Source organism: Rattus norvegicus, chromosome 14 (genome assembly GCF_036323735.1).
Source record: "Rattus norvegicus strain BN/NHsdMcwi chromosome 14, GRCr8, whole genome shotgun sequence".
Taxonomy (NCBI): Eukaryota; Metazoa; Chordata; class Mammalia; order Rodentia; family Muridae; genus Rattus; species Rattus norvegicus.
In genome coordinates, this window is record NC_086032.1 from 78,920,802 (window position 1) to 78,939,639 (window position 18,838).

The following is an 18,838-nucleotide window of genomic DNA, read 5'->3' on the forward strand; positions in this document are numbered from 1 at the left end:
GCTTCTGTTTCTCTCCTCCCGTCCCATGACTTCTCTTTCCTCTCCCTGTCCTGGGAACTGGAATCTCTCGCCTCTATATATCTCTCCTACCAGTCCTCACCCCTCCACATACATTGTCCAGCCTTACCTGCTGTGACATGGCCTCTCCTGCTACCTGCCTGAGATGACGGCCCCTGCCCTGCTCCTGCAGGGGTCCTGACCTTACCTGGCTCCACACAAGTCTTCTTGGGGGTCCCACTCACACTAAAGCACTGACCCAAGCTTCTGGAATTCACACCCAAGCTCTCCACTGGTGAGAGTGCCCTCATCCTCAGCAAAGTTCACCTGACAAGAGCCTGGTCTGGACAGGTTCCTCACAATCCTCTCAGTAATATTTAGCCCATGTGCAGGTCAGGAAACTCAGGCTGCAGGCTCAACAAAACCACCACCCTCAACCACTCCCCCCGACCAACCTTTCAGGACAGAGCAGAGCAGAGCAGAGCCAGCCACACTATCTCCCAACATCTTCCCTCACATCTGCTCTTGGGGCCCTCAGGCCAGTGAGGGGAGCCACAGGAGGCCCACTGGTGCTTTCTGTTGGATGGTGAGTCTGGCTCAGAGGGTAGCCCTTGGCAGACAATGGGCTTCGCCCCTGAGAGAGGGAGGGGACCTTCCAGGTGGGGGGAGCCTCAATGTGTCTCCAGCTGTCAGCGGCAGTGTGGGGCCATTATCCCCAGCGGAATGATGAATGTAATCGTTTGTTTGTGAGGAGAGCCCATTTGTCAGTGTTCCCTCCCCGCTGGGGCTGCCAAGGGACAGCGCCATCCTGCAGCACTCCTCTGGCCCTCCAGATATTTCTGGCAACATCTGAGCGCCAGAGTGCTCAGCGCTGGGGCTGTCGCTCCAAGTTAGGGTGAGCAGTGATAGATGGGAGTGTGTCATGGACAGGTCTGACAGGAGGGGGCACTGTCTACCCTCTCCACAGATGTGTCACACGCATGCTGCCTGCCACATTTTGGGTTTCACACTGGCACACATGCTGACCACTCTCAGCTCCCCCATGAAGAAGATGATTCTCAGCAATGTCCTTAAGCCCCACACTGTCTCTGGAACGCAGTGCAATGCCTTTGACAAGTCTAGGTGGAGTCAGGGTAGGCTTCCTGGAGGAGGGGTGCAGCGTTGAGGGGAAGCTGAGCAAGAGTCAGCCAGGTGAGGAAGCCGTGAGCTGAGCCAGGCACACACAGAGACCACCAGGGAGAGAGCCTCAAGGGCACAAAAGAGGTTCACACAACCAGGTGCAAAGACAGCATCCATTGCCTCCAAAGTGACTCATCCTCTTTGAGTTCCTCAAATGGGAAGTAGCAACAGGCTCAGCTCTGGTTCTCCATCACCTGGGCTCTTCTCTAGGCTCAGGTATCTTTGCTGTGCTGTGCTATGTTGTCTTTGGGAGGTTACTTAACCTCTCTGGGCTTGGTTTCTGGGCTATGAAGAGGCATCCATAGCAATGCCCTCTTAGGATTCGAAGATGTCTTTTCTAGGAAATAAGGCCCAGTCCAGCAAAGCATCCAGTGCCACCTCCTCTGGCACTAGGGATGGTGGGTGGAAAGGGCTTGTCTTGGCAGATGGTACATGAATCCCTTGCACATGGTCACTGGGAAGCCAGCAGCAGGTCCAGATTCTCTGCAGTTGAGTTGCAGGGTGGTCCGCTTGGTCCGTGAGGCCCCTGGTTGTGTTGCTTCCTCCGGGCCTATTAGATTTTGACAGATCTTTTCTGAGTTGCTTTGTTAGAGTTAGGGAGTGGGCTCAGGGTGTCACAGGGTATCAGAGGCCAGATCACCTCACTGCATGGATCCTGTGGTCACACTGTGTGGCACAAGAGGCACGTGAAGTGCTTGTGGAGATGTGTCTGCCAAGCTAACTGTGGGGAGCAGAGTCCATTGCAGCGAATCCTGATGACGTTGGTAGGAGAGACACCGAATGAAGGGACTCTAGGAGGCCCAAGCATGGCAAAATGGCTCTGGCAGCCTTGCCCTTCTCCCCCATTCTCTCTGCCTTGCTAGACACTGTTAGATGACATTCCTAAAGCTAGTCACCAAGGTCCCTTATTTGACTGCTTCCTCCTCCTGAGGTTGACTACCAAGGTCCAGGTATGGGAATATTGAAGTCTAGCAATCAAAAGCCCCCTTTGGCTGCCCTAATTAGCATGCCCAATTAAAATTAAACATCTCATCCTAACATGGGACTTCCCCTTTTACCTTTACAGACCGCCATTTTCCTGTAGCCACGTCTGTCTCCATTCTATCCACAGGCAGTTCTTTGTTCTCTGGGACAAATATCCCTTCCCCCATCTCCTTCCTTCCCCTTCCTTCATCTTCTATCTCCAGTCTCTGTCTCTTATTCTCTCCCCTTTATCCCTCTGGGGCAAATAAATCTTCTTTGTGCTGAGAACTTGGTCCTGAGGTGTCATGTGCCAAATGCTGTTGTCTTCACCGAGGTCCCTGAAAATGTGCTAACAGCAGAAACACAGCAGCGTGGACTGCAGAGACAGAGGGAAGCAGAGCCGAAGGGTGTGGACCCAGGTTCTACAGAACTCATTCTGAAGGAGAAAGGCAGTCAGAGAGCAGACCCCTGACCACAAGCAGCCATTTCAGTCTGTGGTACCAGGGGCTGCTCTCTGCTGGATGATGAAGTCACTTGGCAGAGGGGCTTCCATTTTTTTCCTTCTTGTTCTCCATTTTCTACTGGAGTGCCCTACACAACACCTACACTTGGCCCCAGGTTGGTTCAGGATGCTCTTACTCTCTCAGTTCACAGGCCCGTTTCTATATTTATACCTATTTAATACAAGTTGCAGCCTTTGAGTTGGTGAAATTGAGATTTTTTTCTTTAACTTATACTGATGTATATAAAAGGAGAACTTCGGGGACCTTCAGATAGGCGAATGTGTTCCTTATGACAGACCCACGTGTGTCTGTGGAGGTCAGAGGGTGCACTTGCTGAACAGAATATGCCCACCCAGCCAGCCATCATCTCCTTGAGCCCCAGAGCCCACACCTCTGTGTGTCACACTGCCTGGTAAAGGGGAGTCAAGGCTACAGGCAGGCTTGAGGCTGCTGCTCCAGAGATAGTGTTGCACCATCTCTACAGAGCCCTGGTAGTTATAGGGTCCTTGAAAGTGGAACCAGGAGGCAGTTATAGCCAAACAAAGGAAAGCTATGGTGGTAGTCAGGAGCCAAAGCCTGTACCGGAGGATCAGATTTCTCCCGACAGCCTCCAGATAAGGATGCACTCCTGACAACAGGTCAGAGACTTGGGTCAGAGCTCTGGACACCACAGTGGTAGATGAGAAGTGTGTTGTTTGAAGCCGTGTTTGTGATGTATAGATAGTAGAAATACCATTGCTCTATCTACTAATCCATCTATCCATCTATCCATCCATCCAATCATCCATCTTCTCATCTACCCAACTAACCACCTATCCCCATATACTCATCCACTCATTTACCTACTCATTCATCTGTCCACCATTCACCTACTTATCCTGCCATCTACCCATTCATCTATCCATTCAGTTCATCCATAACCCACCCATCAATCCCATTCATCTACCCAGGCACCCATCTATCTATTCACTCATCCCTTAACGCATCCTTTCATTCACAATTCAACCCTCCACCCATCCACTTATTCATCTACTCATCCTCATCTACCTATCCAACCATCTATAATTTATTCATCCATTCATCCATGATCCACCCACCCATCTACATATTAGTCCATCTACCCATTCATCTACCTGTCCACCCAACCATCCATCCACTCATCCACCATCCATCCACACATCCAACTGTTCATCTAACCTACTACCCACCCAACCATCCATCATTCACTCATTCATCCACGGAGATCTCTCCATCTATGGTTCGTCCAGACCACCATTCAACTACGTACCTATTCCTCGCTCTATCCCTACATCCATAGCAGCACATCTCTGGTGGGCTGTCCACCTGCACTGCAGTCGTGCACATGGAGATTAACTGAACTGACTTTTCAGACTCAAATGAGATGGTACATGCTAAGCTCAGTGTAGAGAGCACTGATGTCCTTATTAACTGTTTCGGTCTAATTATAATCCTTGGCTCTAGAGTTCTGAGTAAAATACACAGTTGTCTGAGCCCCAGTCCCTGGAGGCTCGGCAGCAACAGCATACTATACAAGACGTGTATAGCAGATGTCCCTCTGCTGTGGGGCTTGGATGAAAGGGAACATTTCTGTACCTGTCATACCCCCCTAGAGGCACTCAACGAATGTGACTTTAAGTCTTTGTCAATAAGGGCTCAAAGAACAGAGTGTTCCTGGGAGGAACTGGGTTTAAGGTGATAACATGGCTGGCTTTTGTATTTTCTTATGAATCAACTCTGTGGGTACCCTTAGAGGCTACAGCCTCAGCTGGAGACCTTGTAAGACCCCTTGTGAAAGAAAAGAAGTCAGAGGAACCCTGTCAATCCATGCCAGGACAAACAGGAACCTTTGAATTGTCTAATTGGGGGATTGAGCTATGGGGCCCTAAGAAAATCCAGAAGTATTTGCTGTGGTAAAGGACCTCCCCGAAAAGGTCTAATAGTCACAGCAATTGAGGGGATCCTGGGCTCCAGAGTAGGGGTGGTGTAGGGGGAATTCCATCATTAATACACTGGCTAGTCAGGGGACCAGGACCCTCCCTGGCATCTGAGGATCAAAGGTCCTGGGTAAACAATTCAGTGTCCTACAGATCACCCATACCCTGGAGTAGACAGAACTTTTCCCATTTAAGCCTGGGGTCAGTCTCCATGTTTCAGGCTGCAACCAGGGTGAGCCATATGCATGTTCTCAGTAGGGGGCAATGCCAGGCCACTGTTGCTCTCGGCGATCTATGTCAAAGTTTACAGTTTTTCTTGTGTCTCCTCAGGTCAGAGGGGTGAAGGGAGTCTTCTTGGCAAACCAGAAAGTGGATGGCAAGGTGACAACAGTCATAACCTACAACAAGGGCCGTGACTGGGATTACCTGAGGCCACCCAGCACTGACATGAATGGGAAACCTACCAACTGCCAGCCAGTAAGTAATCTACTCTGTCACATGCCTCCAAGAGAGTGGCACAGATGCCACTGCCAGGATACATTTGAGACACACAAGCTGCCAGTTTCTGCTAGGCATAGGGATACATACACAGGGAAACATGACATCATTCTTGTCCATGGACAACTGTGAGAAACTACCCCAAACCCTAGTCCCTCACTTACTCTCAGCTCCACGGCCCTTGTCCAGACGACCCCAGGCCAGAGACTCACTGACTTAAGTTGGTATCTGTCCTTCACTCTGTGTTCACCACCAGACTAGTACTGGTGTGACCCCATGCTGCTAGCAGAGAACCAAGGGGTAGCAGGAGCAGAGGGACTTCCAAGCCTACTTCAGTATATTGATGAACGCCATTTAGGGCTGCCAAGTGACAGAGGAAGAGTGACAGGTGCCACCAAAGACAGCATTTTCCACAGTCATTAGGTGGCCACTGAATATGAGCTGCCCCAAGGAACAGCTTCCCCTGGGCAGGGATGGAGTCTGTCTGTCCCAAGCTCTCTGTTTCACTTCATTCTCAGGCCTCCTCGTCAGACCCCACTGTATATGGAAGGCCCACAACCTCTGCCCACCTGCATGAAGCATGAATCACTCACCATTTGTAAAGAAACCCTCTCGGGTCCAGAGCTGCTATGAAAGGCTAGTTTTTGTATCATCTTTGGGGACGTGAAGTCACATTCATCTGCCAAAGCAACTTTCAGCTAAGAGAAAGTTCTTGTCTGAAATGACGCAGCTCAGTAAGGAGGCAGCCTCCGTGAGATTTCTGTCCACGTGACCCAAAAGATGAGAAAGCTGCCAAGTGGCCCAGGCAGGCAGAGAGTCCACTGGAGACCAAAGCAAAGTACCTGGGAGCCAGTAGGCCATTGATGCAACAAACAACAGTGCAAAGCCCTGGCTCCCACCTGAGCAGCTGTGGCCTCCATTCAGGGTAAAACAACACAGACTGACAGGTGACCAAGTCTAGGCCCTCAGAGCCTACAGTGTAATTCTCTCAACCATGTGTGACTCAGGGTTCAGATGGTAGTGGCAAGGTTCCTGGGAATTCAGGGATGTAAGGTCTGCCTGGAGCCACGCCACCCAGGAACATCTGGGGTCTTTGTCATGGTCTTGATGCATGTATTGACATTGTCCCTGAGCCAGGGACAGACTGGTGGGACTTCTCTGCTGTCATGATTGGCTCTCAGTTCTCTGACTGGCTTGGCTGGGGATGTCTCCCTCTAGCCATGGGGAAATAGATACTCATAGATACTCTTATACAATGGAACATTTAATTGGATCTCTCTCTCTCTCTCTCTCTCTCTCTCTCTCTCTCTCTCTCTCTCTCTCTCTCCTCTCTCTCCCCTCTCCCCTCCCTCTGTATAACAAATGAGTGCACATTTATATGAGCACATGCCAAAAACGGAGGCTAATGGGCTGTCTCCCTCTATTGTTCTCAGCGTTATTTTTGAGACAGGGCCCCTTCACTAAACCTGGAGGGTCAACAGTTGGTTAGGCTGACTAGCCAGCAAAGCCCTAGGATCTTCCTGCCTCCACCCCCAACCCCTAGCCCTAGGGCTTCAGATATATGCAACCGTGCATACCTTCCATGCATATGCCAGGGACTGAACTCCAGTCTCCATGCCAAGCACTTTACCCAATGCACCATCTCTTCAGCCCTAATCAGATCTCTTCCAACAGAATGAATGGGAAATGGATTTAAATATGTTAGTGTCTGGGATTCTTTTTTTTTTTTCTTTTCTTTTCTTTTTTTAGGAGCTGGGGACTGAACCCAGGGCCTTGCGCTTGCTAGGCAAGCGTTCTACCACTGAGCTAAATCCCCAATCCCAGTGTCTGGGATTCTTAATGAAAGCCCCCAGAAACATATGTATTCAGAAGGACCAGTATGTCAGTAGTACCTCTAGACAGAGCTGAGGTTGGTTCAGCTGCTGCCTGATGTCTACCCAATGATGCAAGATTTATTTTGCTTGACAGTTCTGCAGAGGATCTGCCAGCTCCCACATATGGGAGGAGCAGAAATGGATAACTCATCTGCGAGACACCTTACCTGGACTTGCTGTATAAGATCCTTGGGGTCCTGTTTACCTCTATGGCCTGATCTCACTCTGGGCAGTTTCAGAGGGCTTGTACCTCTGACCAATGCAGAGCGTAGGCTGGCCTGACAGGCCAGGACTATTGGAAGCCAAGAAATGGGGCCTCAAGCCAAAGTGCCCAGTAAAGATTCTGGATAAGGGAATGAATCAATGGATGGATAAATGAATTAGAGCTGGGGTTGCACAGACCCCAGGGATCACACACATTCTTTGACCCAGCTATCCATGTGGTATCCATGTAGGTAAGCCCATCCTGAGGAGAATCCAGGTCACAAGTCCCTCCCTTGTAGAAGAAGATGCAGCCCCCCCCCCCCCCCCCGAAGCCCTCTCTTAGATCTCTGGTCTCTGTTCTCCAGCAAACAGTACCTGGCTTGTTTACACTCCACTCCTCTGTTCCCTAGATCCCAGGGAGTTCCTGCTGAAGTCATCTTCACCCTATGTCCCCATAATCCAGCAGCCAGTTGAACACAGCTTCCCACTGTCTGTTCATTCTTCCAAGTCATTCCTACCCAGCTTTCACTGACAAAGGCTAGGGGACATGTGTGGCCACAGAACTGGTTTTCCTCAGTCACTCTCACATGCCGACCATTCTTCCTTCTTTCCTCCCCAGCCGGACTGCCACCTGCACCTGCACCTGCGCTGGGCAGACAACCCCTATGTGTCAGGCACGGTACACACCAAGGACACTGCCCCTGGCCTCATCATGGGTGCAGGTGGGTGGCTACAGTAGCTTTTACAGCCTGAGGGAATCTACTATCTCATGGGTGGGAACTGGGGCCATGCTGTGTCCGTTAGAGGTAATGTCATCTACTCTAAGGAGGTGTGACTCCCTTGGAAATCTTAAGGGTGAAAGTGACATTGGTGGAGGGAGGGGCTAAATAGGTGGGTAGATAAGTACATGGATGGATGGGCAGATAGATGGGAGGGCAGATGAGTGAGTAGATAAATGAGTGAGTGGATGCATGAGTATGTGGGAGGGTGAGTGGGTAGATGCATAAATGTGTGGGAGAATGAGTGGGTAGATAGGCAAATAGATGGATGAGTGTGTGGGAGGGTGGGTGAGTTGGTGGGTGAATGGGCAAATGGAGGGGTGGATAAATGGATGGAGGTGGTGATGGGTAAAATGGTGGGTGGGAGGATGGATGGATGGATGGATGGATTTGTAGGTAGATGGGAAGTTGAAAGGATAGATGGATGGAGAAGGAGGCAAGCAGGTAGATGACAGTTTAACCCAATGCAACCATCCTGATGGCAACCAGCTGACTCATCAGGAAGCTTCTGTGCTATAGGCCATGGTGGGATTCTGGGGAAACCAGGTCCAGTTGGCGAAGCCATATGTGCCTCATCTTGTGAGCCTACATGGCTATGCTCCTTACTGGAAGTCTCCATCCCTTCTGTAGATCTTACATGGGGTAGCTTCTCTGGGCTGGGCTGCACTGGCCTACATCTTGGATGGGATACTGTCTGCCTAGAGATGACCCAGGCTAGGGTTTATCCCCTGATACCTGTTTCACCTTTCTCACATGGTGACTATGCCCTCCATAGGAACTGAATGTGCACCCACTCTGTGCTTACCTTTTGCCCAGATATACCCTGGCCTTCCCCTGCTCTTTGGCCTCTGGGGCACTTAGTCCCCAAACATACATGCAGCCCTCACATGTCTCAGGGACCACAACCCCATGCTGCCCCAGATAGCTCATAGCCTTAGTCCTGAACCTGGTTCATCTTCACATATTTTACTCTCAAGTAGCACCTGAGTCTGTCCACCTTGTAGCTGAGGCCGGAGCCCTGCACTGGGCTCATCTGGGTTGAGCTCTTTCTTCCCAGAGGGGACCAGCTCAAGCCCCACAGCCACACCAGGCCACTGTCTGAAAAGGAAGGCAGACAGGGGCCTGCTGTAGGTGACTATAGTAAAAATATAGGCCTCGACACAGTTTCCTTTTCTGGGAACTTTCAGCCCTTGGTTGGGGGATCTGCCTGGCCTTAGAGCAACACAGCCTTTTCTATTGGTCAGGTAACCTGGGCTCACAGTTGGTGGAGTATAAAGAGGAAATGTACATCACATCTGACTGCGGGCACACCTGGAGACAGGTAAGGTGACAAAGGTACCTGGAGTTCTTCAGCCCCCCAGGACTCCATCTGTTCTGTACCCCTTCTTTCACAGGGGCTCCCTAGATGCCTGAACCAGATGTGTGCACCTGGCAATCAGCCTTATCACTTCAGGCCTCTGCTGAGGGCTAGAGCCTGTCCAGGAGGTGGGGCCAGTTGGGGGTGGAGCCATCTGCCCAAAGCTTTGTGCCTTCTGCTGGGCATTGCACCTCATAGCCACGTGTGTCTCAGGATACCTGAGAAAAGGAACTGAAGGCCACATGGCTACTTCCTCCTTGACTTTGAGCTCCTTCAGGCCAAGAGAGAGAGTGATGGTGAACACACAAATAAAGAAGAGGATGTGAGAGGGCAGGTTTAGGATCCTGGGGGGACATCCCGTGTGTTGCTGCAAGGAAGAAATGTGGCCCAAGATGACAAAGGAGGGAAAGGAATCGAGGAAAGACTTCCTGTGGGAGCCATGCCCTCAACAGCTGGACCCTGGGCCACTCCCACTCACAGCTGCACATGGATGTCAGAGCTGCCGGTTAGAAGAATGCTGGCTGTCATCAGCCTGTAGCACAAGAAGAGTGGGGACACTGACAGGTCTGGCAGGCCCCACAGAGCCCATGACACATAGACATTGCAGGCTTCTACCCCATGCATCGCTCAAGATGGCCCTGCCCTGTGAAACAGACACTGACTACCTCTCTGGGAGGAGTGGGGTCCTAGCTCAGTTGGTCTAGGGGTGATCTGACACTTGAGAAGATAACCTGAGCCAGGTGTCTTGCAGACCAGTCCTGTTCCCAGGACATCTCCGCAATGCCTGGTCATGGGAGGCACCAAACACTCATCCCTGTACACTGAGCTCACCTGCGTCAAGGTGTAAGGCTGCTGCTCCCTTAATAAGGTGCAACGAGCAAGGCATCTGCAAAGGGCAGAAGAGATTTATTGCATTAAATATTTCTATTTCACCGAAGTCAGTGAAGCCTCTCTGAGGTTCTTAAAGGTCACCGTCTGTCCACCTTCACTGATGGCAGTACCGAAGGGCTTCCTCATTTTATAGACATTTAAGGGACCACTTTTGTGAAGCAGCCTGCTTAGGCTTACCTTGGAGACCTCAGGATCAGTGTTAGAGGGCAAGGTTCCCTGCCAGGGACAGCCAGACTCACAGGTGAGATGCCTGAAGGGCATCACCTGTGTGCATGTGTGTGCATGCACATGCATGTGTGTACATGCATGTGTGTATCAGAAAGAAACAGATGCATATTGTGGTTGTAGGCAGCTATGGTGGGGGAGGAAGACTGTGCTGCTGGAGGACTGAGTTATCAACAGCTCCAGACCAGTGGGGCCTCTGGGGCTGCTGTGGTGTTTCCTACCTGGCCAAAGAGGCGTTGATAGACGGAGGTGGGTCAGAGTGTAGAGTGACATACATTTTCCTGCAGAGTGAGTGACACAAGCTTTAAGGCAGGCCTGGTGATGCTCATCTGTAACACCAGCTTCTGGGAAGCAGGAAAAGGAGATTCTTATACAAGTTCAAGATCCGTCTCAAAACCTAGATAACAAAAGACCCTGGGCTTCCTGGAATGGCCAAGGATCTCACCAACAGAATTCTAAAACCCCGCTAGGACTCTGAAGTAACAGAAAAGCTGAGCCAGGGATAGGTTTGTGTCCCCTCAGCCCAGCACCCCAGGGAATGCTTAAGGTGCTGAGAACCACAAAGTGGACCCAGTCAGAGACTTTCTTGGCAGTTTCTCAGACATTGCCTCCAACCAGCTTACTGTTGGGCCTAGTTTCTTAGAGTCAGGACGTCTTCCACTCTGCACCATTTGCTGACCTGGATCTCTATGGCAGTTCGGGGCGTGTACACATCACCATTTCCTTCGTCCCTCGGGGTGGAGAAATTGCCACTCTCGGCCAAACCCCACTCATTCCTCATGTGCTAAGTCAGGAGTGGACATGGGGGTGTTAGAGAGCTAGTATCTCTCCCTGACCAGGCTCCCCAGCCTTGTCAGGGTCTTGCCTGAGAGTGTATGTCACCCCACAGGTCTTTGAGGAAGAGCACCATGTCCTGTACCTGGACCACGGTGGTGTCATTGCTGCCATCAAGGACACCTCCATCCCCCTGAAGACCCTCAAGTGAGAGCATGGGCCAGAGGGTGGACATGGGGGCCCAGGGCACACAGTAAACCATGACAGTTCCCTGGGAGCCTAACACTGGGGTGGCCTCCCAGACCTCTGAGATGCCCAAAGATGGACCATGCTGCCCTCAGGATGAAAAAAGGAGTACATAGCCTAGTCAGGGTAACTTGGAGGAGGGCTGGGGGCTCAGGAGTCCAGAGAGACACCCTAAGTATCAGCAAGAAGCTGTTAGTAGAGGGATGGAACCAGGAGTACAGACAAGGAAGCCAGTGGATGCCCAGATAAGAGATGGCTCAACTGAAGCTTCAGATAGCTGAAGGACCCATCGACAGATCGAGGGCAGGATGACACTGGTCTTTAGGAGACAAAGCTAGGAAACTTCTAGGCAGGTGGTGTTGCTTTAGTCTGAAAAAGAGCTGTGTGTCCTGGGAGGTGGTATCACTGTAATGTTAACGTGTCACCGACAGAGGAACCCTGAGCTGGGATCAAGCCTTGCATGCTATTACTGGATATTTCTAAGGCTCGGCTGTCCCTGCTATTCATCGGGCACAGTGCCTGTGTGGTACAACAGTATGTCTAGGGTAACAGTCCACCACATTGCTAGTCAGGGATGACACCTGGTTGGTAGGTATCTGCTGTGGTCTCACGAGAGAGAGAGAGAGAGAGAGAGAGAGAGAGAGAGAGAGAGAGACAGAGACAGAGACAGAGACAGAGAGACAGAGAGAGGCAGAGAGAGACAGAGAGAGACAGAGAGGGAGAGGGTGAGGGAGAGGGTGAGGGAGAGGGAGAGAGAGAAAGGTGAGAGACTGTGGTTCAGCTGTGGCCTAGGTGTTGGGATGTCCTAGAGCTGGTCTCTGGTGATAGGAGTCAGGCCTGGGGGTAAGACCATGCCACTCTGTGGACACTGGTGGCCTTTCCCAGGTTCAGCGTGGACGAGGGCCACACTTGGAGTACACACAACTTCACCAGCACCTCAGTGTTCGTGGATGGGCTGCTGAGCGAACCAGGGGATGAAACGCTGGTCATGACGTGAGTGTGTGCCGGGACATGGGTGAAACGGGCAGGTGTGAGGAAGACCCAGGTTAGAGCCACCCCCAAGGATGGCTGTGCCTGGTCTCTGAGGTGGGCTCAGACTGGGCCTCTCCTTCCTGCTACCAGGCCAGTGGCTGCTCCTCTCACCCTGGCCAGCAGGTGCATCTGCTGCCTGCACTGGCCAGTGATTGCCAGGAAGAAAGCTGGGGAGGTGATGTGGCCTGCATGTCTCTCCCCACTTGGGCCCCAGGGAGCTTTCAGAGTCTCATGGAGCATCCATGACCCGTACAGAGCCCCCACAGAGCATCTCAGTGCCCCACAGAGTATCCACAGCCCCCTGGAATCTGTACAGAATGCCCACGATCCCCCAGGAGCAGATGGAGTTCTTCCCGCACAGCCAGGCTGTAGTGAGAAAGCCCACGGTGGTGCTGGGCTCACAGCCTCCTTCCTCGGTGGCTAGCAGAAAGCCAGAGCAAGCCCTATTGCAGGACATAGGTAGTATGGGTATCCCAGAAGAGCTGAGCTCCAGCATGGAAGAGTGAGCTGGTCCCAGTCTCCCTCTGGTCAGGTCCTTCAATGATGCTGTGACCTCCCAAGACCCCGGGGAGGCATGTGGACTGTTGGCATGAAGGCTGTGTTTTGAGACAGCAGGTCAGGGATATGATGCTTGGTACTTGTCAAGAGAAGCAGGTGAGGAAGTCTGGCGCCCCTGGTCTGACTACAACCTGAGCTAAGGCACACTCAGCCTGGTCCCTTGGCCTCTTTGCAAGTAGGTTGAACAGTTTGCATGGCTGAACCTGCAAAGCAAGGACTAGCAACAAAGGTGACAGCCTTGATAGGGCTCTCAGAGCTCCAGCAAGCTGGCAGGGTTCCCAAGCCTCAGGTTCCCCAGCCAGGCCCCACCATGGGGGCTCTTTCTGCCCTGAGCACGTCCCCTCCCCTCCTCCGCCTCACTTCATCTTGTAGTCTGCATTTTGTAGCTGCTTTGGGACATCAGTGCTTTGTGCAGCCAAAGTCTTCAGATCCGGGTCTGGTCCCAAATGCATCCCTTTCATCCAGAGAAAGCTACAAAGTTCACAGGCAGGCGTGCATTCATGTTTCAAGTTTTTAAACAGCGCCACAAGGTTCCTACGGAGCCTTTCACAAAGCTGCATCTTCAAACAGCTTCCAATTTCAGTGGACATGGAGATCAGCCACGTGCCTCAGAAGGGACAGAGGCTGGCAGAATGAAAAACTTTTCTGTCTGAGCCTAGGACAGAGCCCCACCCATACGGTACCTTTGTCTTCATCCACCCAAAGGTCACATCTAAGCTGACTAGTCACCTTGTCAGGACATTGTTCACAGCGCTGCCCACAGTTCTCTCCCCCAGCACAGCACAGGACAGAGGGTCCTAGCCCTGGGCTGTACTATGAGGGCTTTCAGCCTAGCAGGGCTGCAAGCCATCCCTAGGGCGGAGCCAGCAATACACTCTAAGGCGTGGCCCACATTTCCTGCTCTCTGCCAAGTAGTGGCCCTTTGGCCTCTCCTGCTAGGACCATTGAACTAGATGAGAGATGCTCACAGTAGGAGCTGAGGTCTGGGCTTTCTTTACAGATGGGACCTGACATACAGAGAGGGGGTTAGCTGGACCAGCCTGCTTCTCTGCTTGAGCTCAGAACACAGAGTATAGGGTGTTCCCATCCAGGAGATGCTAGGCTATCACACTCAGGCTAATTGGTTATGTCCCAAACCAAGCCTCACAGATGTGAGCTGCCAGCCCCAGGGACCACCCTGGGTGGGGACCTTCCTTAGTCTGCTCCCCTTCTGAAATCTGGGATCATCTGCAGGCATTCCTCACAGGATGCGGTGAGTCCTAAAGAGATGGACAGAAATGTGGGAACCCCCTTTCCAGCTGTCTGTCACGGTGACAATGGGGCCCAGACAAGAGGAACGGCAGGTCTGCAGAGCAGTTGATGGGAGGAGTCGAAGTCAGTGTGGGATGCTGACCAGATGACCAAGTTGAGCACGCTTAGCCTCCATGCATTGTGGTGCTTCCTCTGTGGCTGGCCTCCCTCTGCTCAGTGGGATGCATTGCACTGTCCCATGACCCAAAATCCACTGTCCAAGCCTTACAATGACTTCTCTCTTTGGAGTGCCAGCCCAGGGTAAACAGCCTGGAGCCAATCCCACATGGTAGGCAGAGGCAGGCCAGCAGAAAGGCAAGGAAACACCAGGTATTATGGGACATGTCTCCTGCTCACGCAAAACAAGTGCAAGCCTGGTAGGTAGGCTATGGAAGAGTCTGTGGCAGCCAAGAAGTCAGGGAACCTGCTCACCTGAGAGCCTACTCCTGGCAGAAAGGGGATTGCAGAGGTCGGATGGATAACCTGCTCTAAAACAATCAGCATGCCATAGACAGCAATCGCTCTGAGGGTGGTAACATCTGGCCAAGGCCAGTGGACAGCATATCACATCCTTGAATCCTTCTGAGCAGGAGAGGCATCACAGGTGGTGGTACAGGGAACCTGAGTTTCTGGTCATCGGGAAAGGGTCAGTCTAAAGTGACTTTCCTCCTTTCTCCCCTCAGGGTCTTTGGTCACATCAGCTTCCGCTCTGACTGGGAGCTGGTCAAGGTGGACTTCCGGCCCTCCTTCCCCAGGCCATGTGTTGAGGATGACTATAGCTCCTGGGACCTCACTGACCTCCAGGTGGGCCATGTACCTGCAGCCACAGGGCCCTTTCCTTGTCCCTGTAGCTGCTCTGATCTGCAGCTCTTTCTGACCCCAGCACCTGCAGGGCCTGAGCTCCACCCTCAGCCAGGAGGTCTCCATGACACAATTTGGGACTCTTTTGCTTATGGGGACATGGACAAATACTATATGACATCAGGGTCTGAGACTGTCCTATGTCATAATCCATCATCAATGTCTAGCCCTCACATTTTGGTTTGAACATGAGACCCCCATGTCAGCTCCTGGAAGGTGGTACGAAAGAAGCTCACACTTCAGTGGGTACCTGGGGCCTGTGAGTGGGTGTGATTTAGTGGTACCTGCTGAAGCTGTGGTCAGACTGGAGGACTTTATTAAAGACCAGAAAAACAAAATAGCAAGTGGAGACTTGTAGCCAAGATGGAAAATTCCTAAGAGGAAATACTTGGAGTCAGGAACTCTGGCTGAGTTGCCAGCTGGGATAATAACTGAAGTCAGCCAGGGGCCTGGTAGCTCTGTAGGTAGAGATCCAGCATCGGGAGTTCACACATGGAGGATGGTCTGGCTAGTGACTCAACAAATCTCTGCAGAAACTGGTTTACAAGAAAGTGCTCAGATGGGCTTTGAGAAGGTTCCAGAGTCCCTGCCAGCCCTGCCCCATCATTACCAGGGTGCCCTGTTATTGGGACCAGGGCAGTGTTGCTCCAAGCATAGCCTAAGAATCTCCTGTGTGTCATCTCCAGTTGTTCACAAACCTGGCCCCTGTTGGCCCAGCTGTTCTGTGACCACCAAGGGCCAATCATAATGCTTGAGATAAGGGAAGCAAAGCCAGTTGACTGACATATCGTGTCTCAGTTTCCCTGTTTGTCAAGAGGCAAATGCCCCCAACCCCAGCTGCCACCAGGGTAGGAGCCACAGGACAAGCCAGTGACAGCTGTCACCATCCTCTGTTGATTCCTCATCCCAGTGTTCTTGCTACAGGGTGACCACTGTATCATGGGCCAGCAGAGAAGTTACCGGAAGAGAAAGTCCACGTCCTGGTGTGTCAAGGGGAGGAGCTTCACGTCAGCACTCACATCCCGTGTGTGCAAGTGCCGGGACTCTGACTTCCTCTGGTGGGCACTGCCCCTCCCTCCTGACTGCTCCAGCACCTTTATTTCAGGATGACCTTGTCCCCAGAACCAGAGCACAGGTCACAGTGTCCTACAGGGCCTAGTCTTCAGACACACACTGCCACCTCTACCTTAGGGCATCATGGGAACAAGCTACCCTCTTCTAGCCCCTCTCCTCCCTCTAGGAATTCAGTCTATTCAAAGGCCCACTGTCCTGTGACAATGTAGTTTACAAAACCTCCACCCCCAACTTGCCTTACACTCTCTACCCAGCACCCCACATTCAGGTCTTCTGTGTCCTTTCTCGGGCAGCTGACCCTGACTTCACAGCCATTCCTTGCTTTCCTCTCTCTCCCTGTCATCCTTTGAGAGTCATTCACCTGCCCCAGGAAGCCTTCCAGCTCCCATTCATTTTCATCCTCCTTGGTCTGGAATGGAGTTAGTATGTTCGATCTGTTCTCCTCTGGAACAAACTTGTGCATTAATCCATATCCCCACGGATGGACACATCTAGACCTGTGGCCTAAGGCTCTCCACCCCAGCTGCTATACCTCTAATCTTACCTTTTAACCTAGCTTTCCCTTCCCAGTGACTACGGGTTTGAGCGCTCATCTTCCTCAGAGTCTACTGTCAACAAGTGCTCTGCCAACTTCTGGTTCAACCCCCTGTCTCCTCCTGAAGACTGTGTCCTAGGACAGACCTATACCAGTAGCCTTGGGTGAGTACACTTAGTCACCTAGCCAGTCAGCCACCCATCCATTCACCCATCTACCCACCCCCTTTCTCATCCATCCATCCATCCATCCATCCATCCATCCATCCATCCACCCCCACATCTACTCATTCACCCATCCATCCATCCATCCATCCATCCATCCACCCATCCATTCACCCACCTACCCATCCACCTATCCACCTATCCACCCATCTACCCATCCACCCCCTTTCTCACCCATCCACCCACCCATCCACCCACCCATCCACCCACCCATCCACCCACCCATCCATCTACCTATCTACCCACCTCCACATCTATTCACTCACTCACCCATCCATCTATCTATCCACCCACACATCCATACCTCACCCATCAGCCAACCAGCTCCAGAAGCAGAGCCCAGGGATGCTCTATACTCAGAGCACACAGCTTAGAAGGAAAGGCCATGGTCCTGGTGCTTGACTTGAGTGTACAGGGCTCAGCAAGTCATCAGACTGACACAGGTCCCATTTAAACTCTTGGGGGCTAGTATCATGAGAGAGCTACCTTGAGTTGGCACAGGATTGAGAACAGAGAGACAGAAGAGGCCCCAAGGCCTCCAACTAATGGGACTGAGACCCCAAAGCAGCTTCACCCTTCTGGTCTTCCTGAACCTTTCACACCCGTGCTGTGATGGTACCAGAGGCACTCCCCCAAAGCCTGGGGCACCCTTCTTAAAACAAACTTCCAGGGAGAAGCCTAGGTATATCACTTTCTCAACCTCTATCCCCAGGTGACTTAGTTAGGGTTTTACTGCTATGAGCAGACACCATGACCAAGGCAACTCTTAAGGATAACGTTTAATTGGGGCTGGCTTACAGGTTCAGAGGTTCAGTCCATTATCATTAAAGCAGGAACATGGCAGTGTCTAGGCAGGCATGGCGCAGGAGGAGCTGAAATCAACATCTTTATCTAAAGGCTGCTAGGAGGGGACTGGCTTCCAGGCAGCTAAGACAAGGGTCTTGAAGCCCATGCTCACAGTGACACACCTACTCCTACAAAGCCACACCTACTCCAACAAGGCCACACCACCAAATAGTGCCACTTTCTGAGACACACATATTCAAACCACCACACCAGGTTTTCCTCCATTATAGCTGAAACCATGGGCCTAAGCCCATGACATACAATGAGACCTACAGTCTGTGCTGTGCTGGCTAAAAGCTCTGTAGGAGTGGGGAATGGCAGCCAGGCCTTTCACCCCACCGAGCGGTGGGGATGAACAAACTGCTTATACAGAATCAACTTCATGTAGAAATACCAAGTACATAACGTCTGTGAGCCTCCAGTTTCAGCAGGGTCCACAGGCTCCATGTGATGGGCCCATTTCCTCATCCTTTGTGGGAGATTCTTTATTACTTACCATGGAGAGCTGGAAGAAACAGAGGCAGGAGCAGGAATTAAATGCTTTAGCCTTGGCAGTATTTGGCTAAATACTATCTATCATCCATCATCTATCATCCATCTACCCAACAATCCTCCTCCATCCATTTATCCACCCATCCACCCACCCATCCACCCATCCATCCATCCATCCACCCACCCTCCACCCACCCATCCACCCACCCATCCACCCACCCACCCTCCACCCACCCATCCACCCAACCACCCACCACCCACCCACCCATCCACCCACCCATCCACCCATCCACCCATCCATCCACCCATCCATCCATCCACCCTCCACCCAACCACCCACCACCCACCCATCCACCCATCCATCCACCCATTCACCCACCCATCCATTCACCCATCAATCTACCCATCTATCCTTATACCACCTACTTATCATTCACTTCATCTATCCATCTGTTTATTCCATTAATTTACCCAGTTATCC

The 18,838-nt window shown here is 51.9% G+C and overlaps 1 protein-coding gene across 5 annotated transcripts in view; it reads left to right on the forward strand.

Moving 5' to 3' along the window:
* The window catches only part of Sorcs2 (sortilin-related VPS10 domain containing receptor 2), a 368,293-nt gene that overhangs the window by 328,512 nt on the left and 20,943 nt on the right, over positions 1-18,838 (forward strand). For all 5 annotated transcript variants that reach the window (XM_039091958.2, XM_039091954.2, NM_001107225.2 and 2 more), the window contains exons 10-17: positions 4,928-5,074; positions 7,793-7,895; positions 9,197-9,273; positions 11,315-11,406; positions 12,331-12,438; positions 15,009-15,129; positions 16,111-16,244; positions 16,831-16,959. In XM_039091958.2, coding sequence (XP_038947886.1) covers positions 4,928-5,074; positions 7,793-7,895; positions 9,197-9,273; positions 11,315-11,406; positions 12,331-12,438; positions 15,009-15,129; positions 16,111-16,244; positions 16,831-16,959 — 911 coding nt within the window. The remainder of the gene's footprint in view (positions 1-4,927; positions 5,075-7,792; positions 7,896-9,196; positions 9,274-11,314; positions 11,407-12,330; positions 12,439-15,008; positions 15,130-16,110; positions 16,245-16,830; positions 16,960-18,838) is intronic.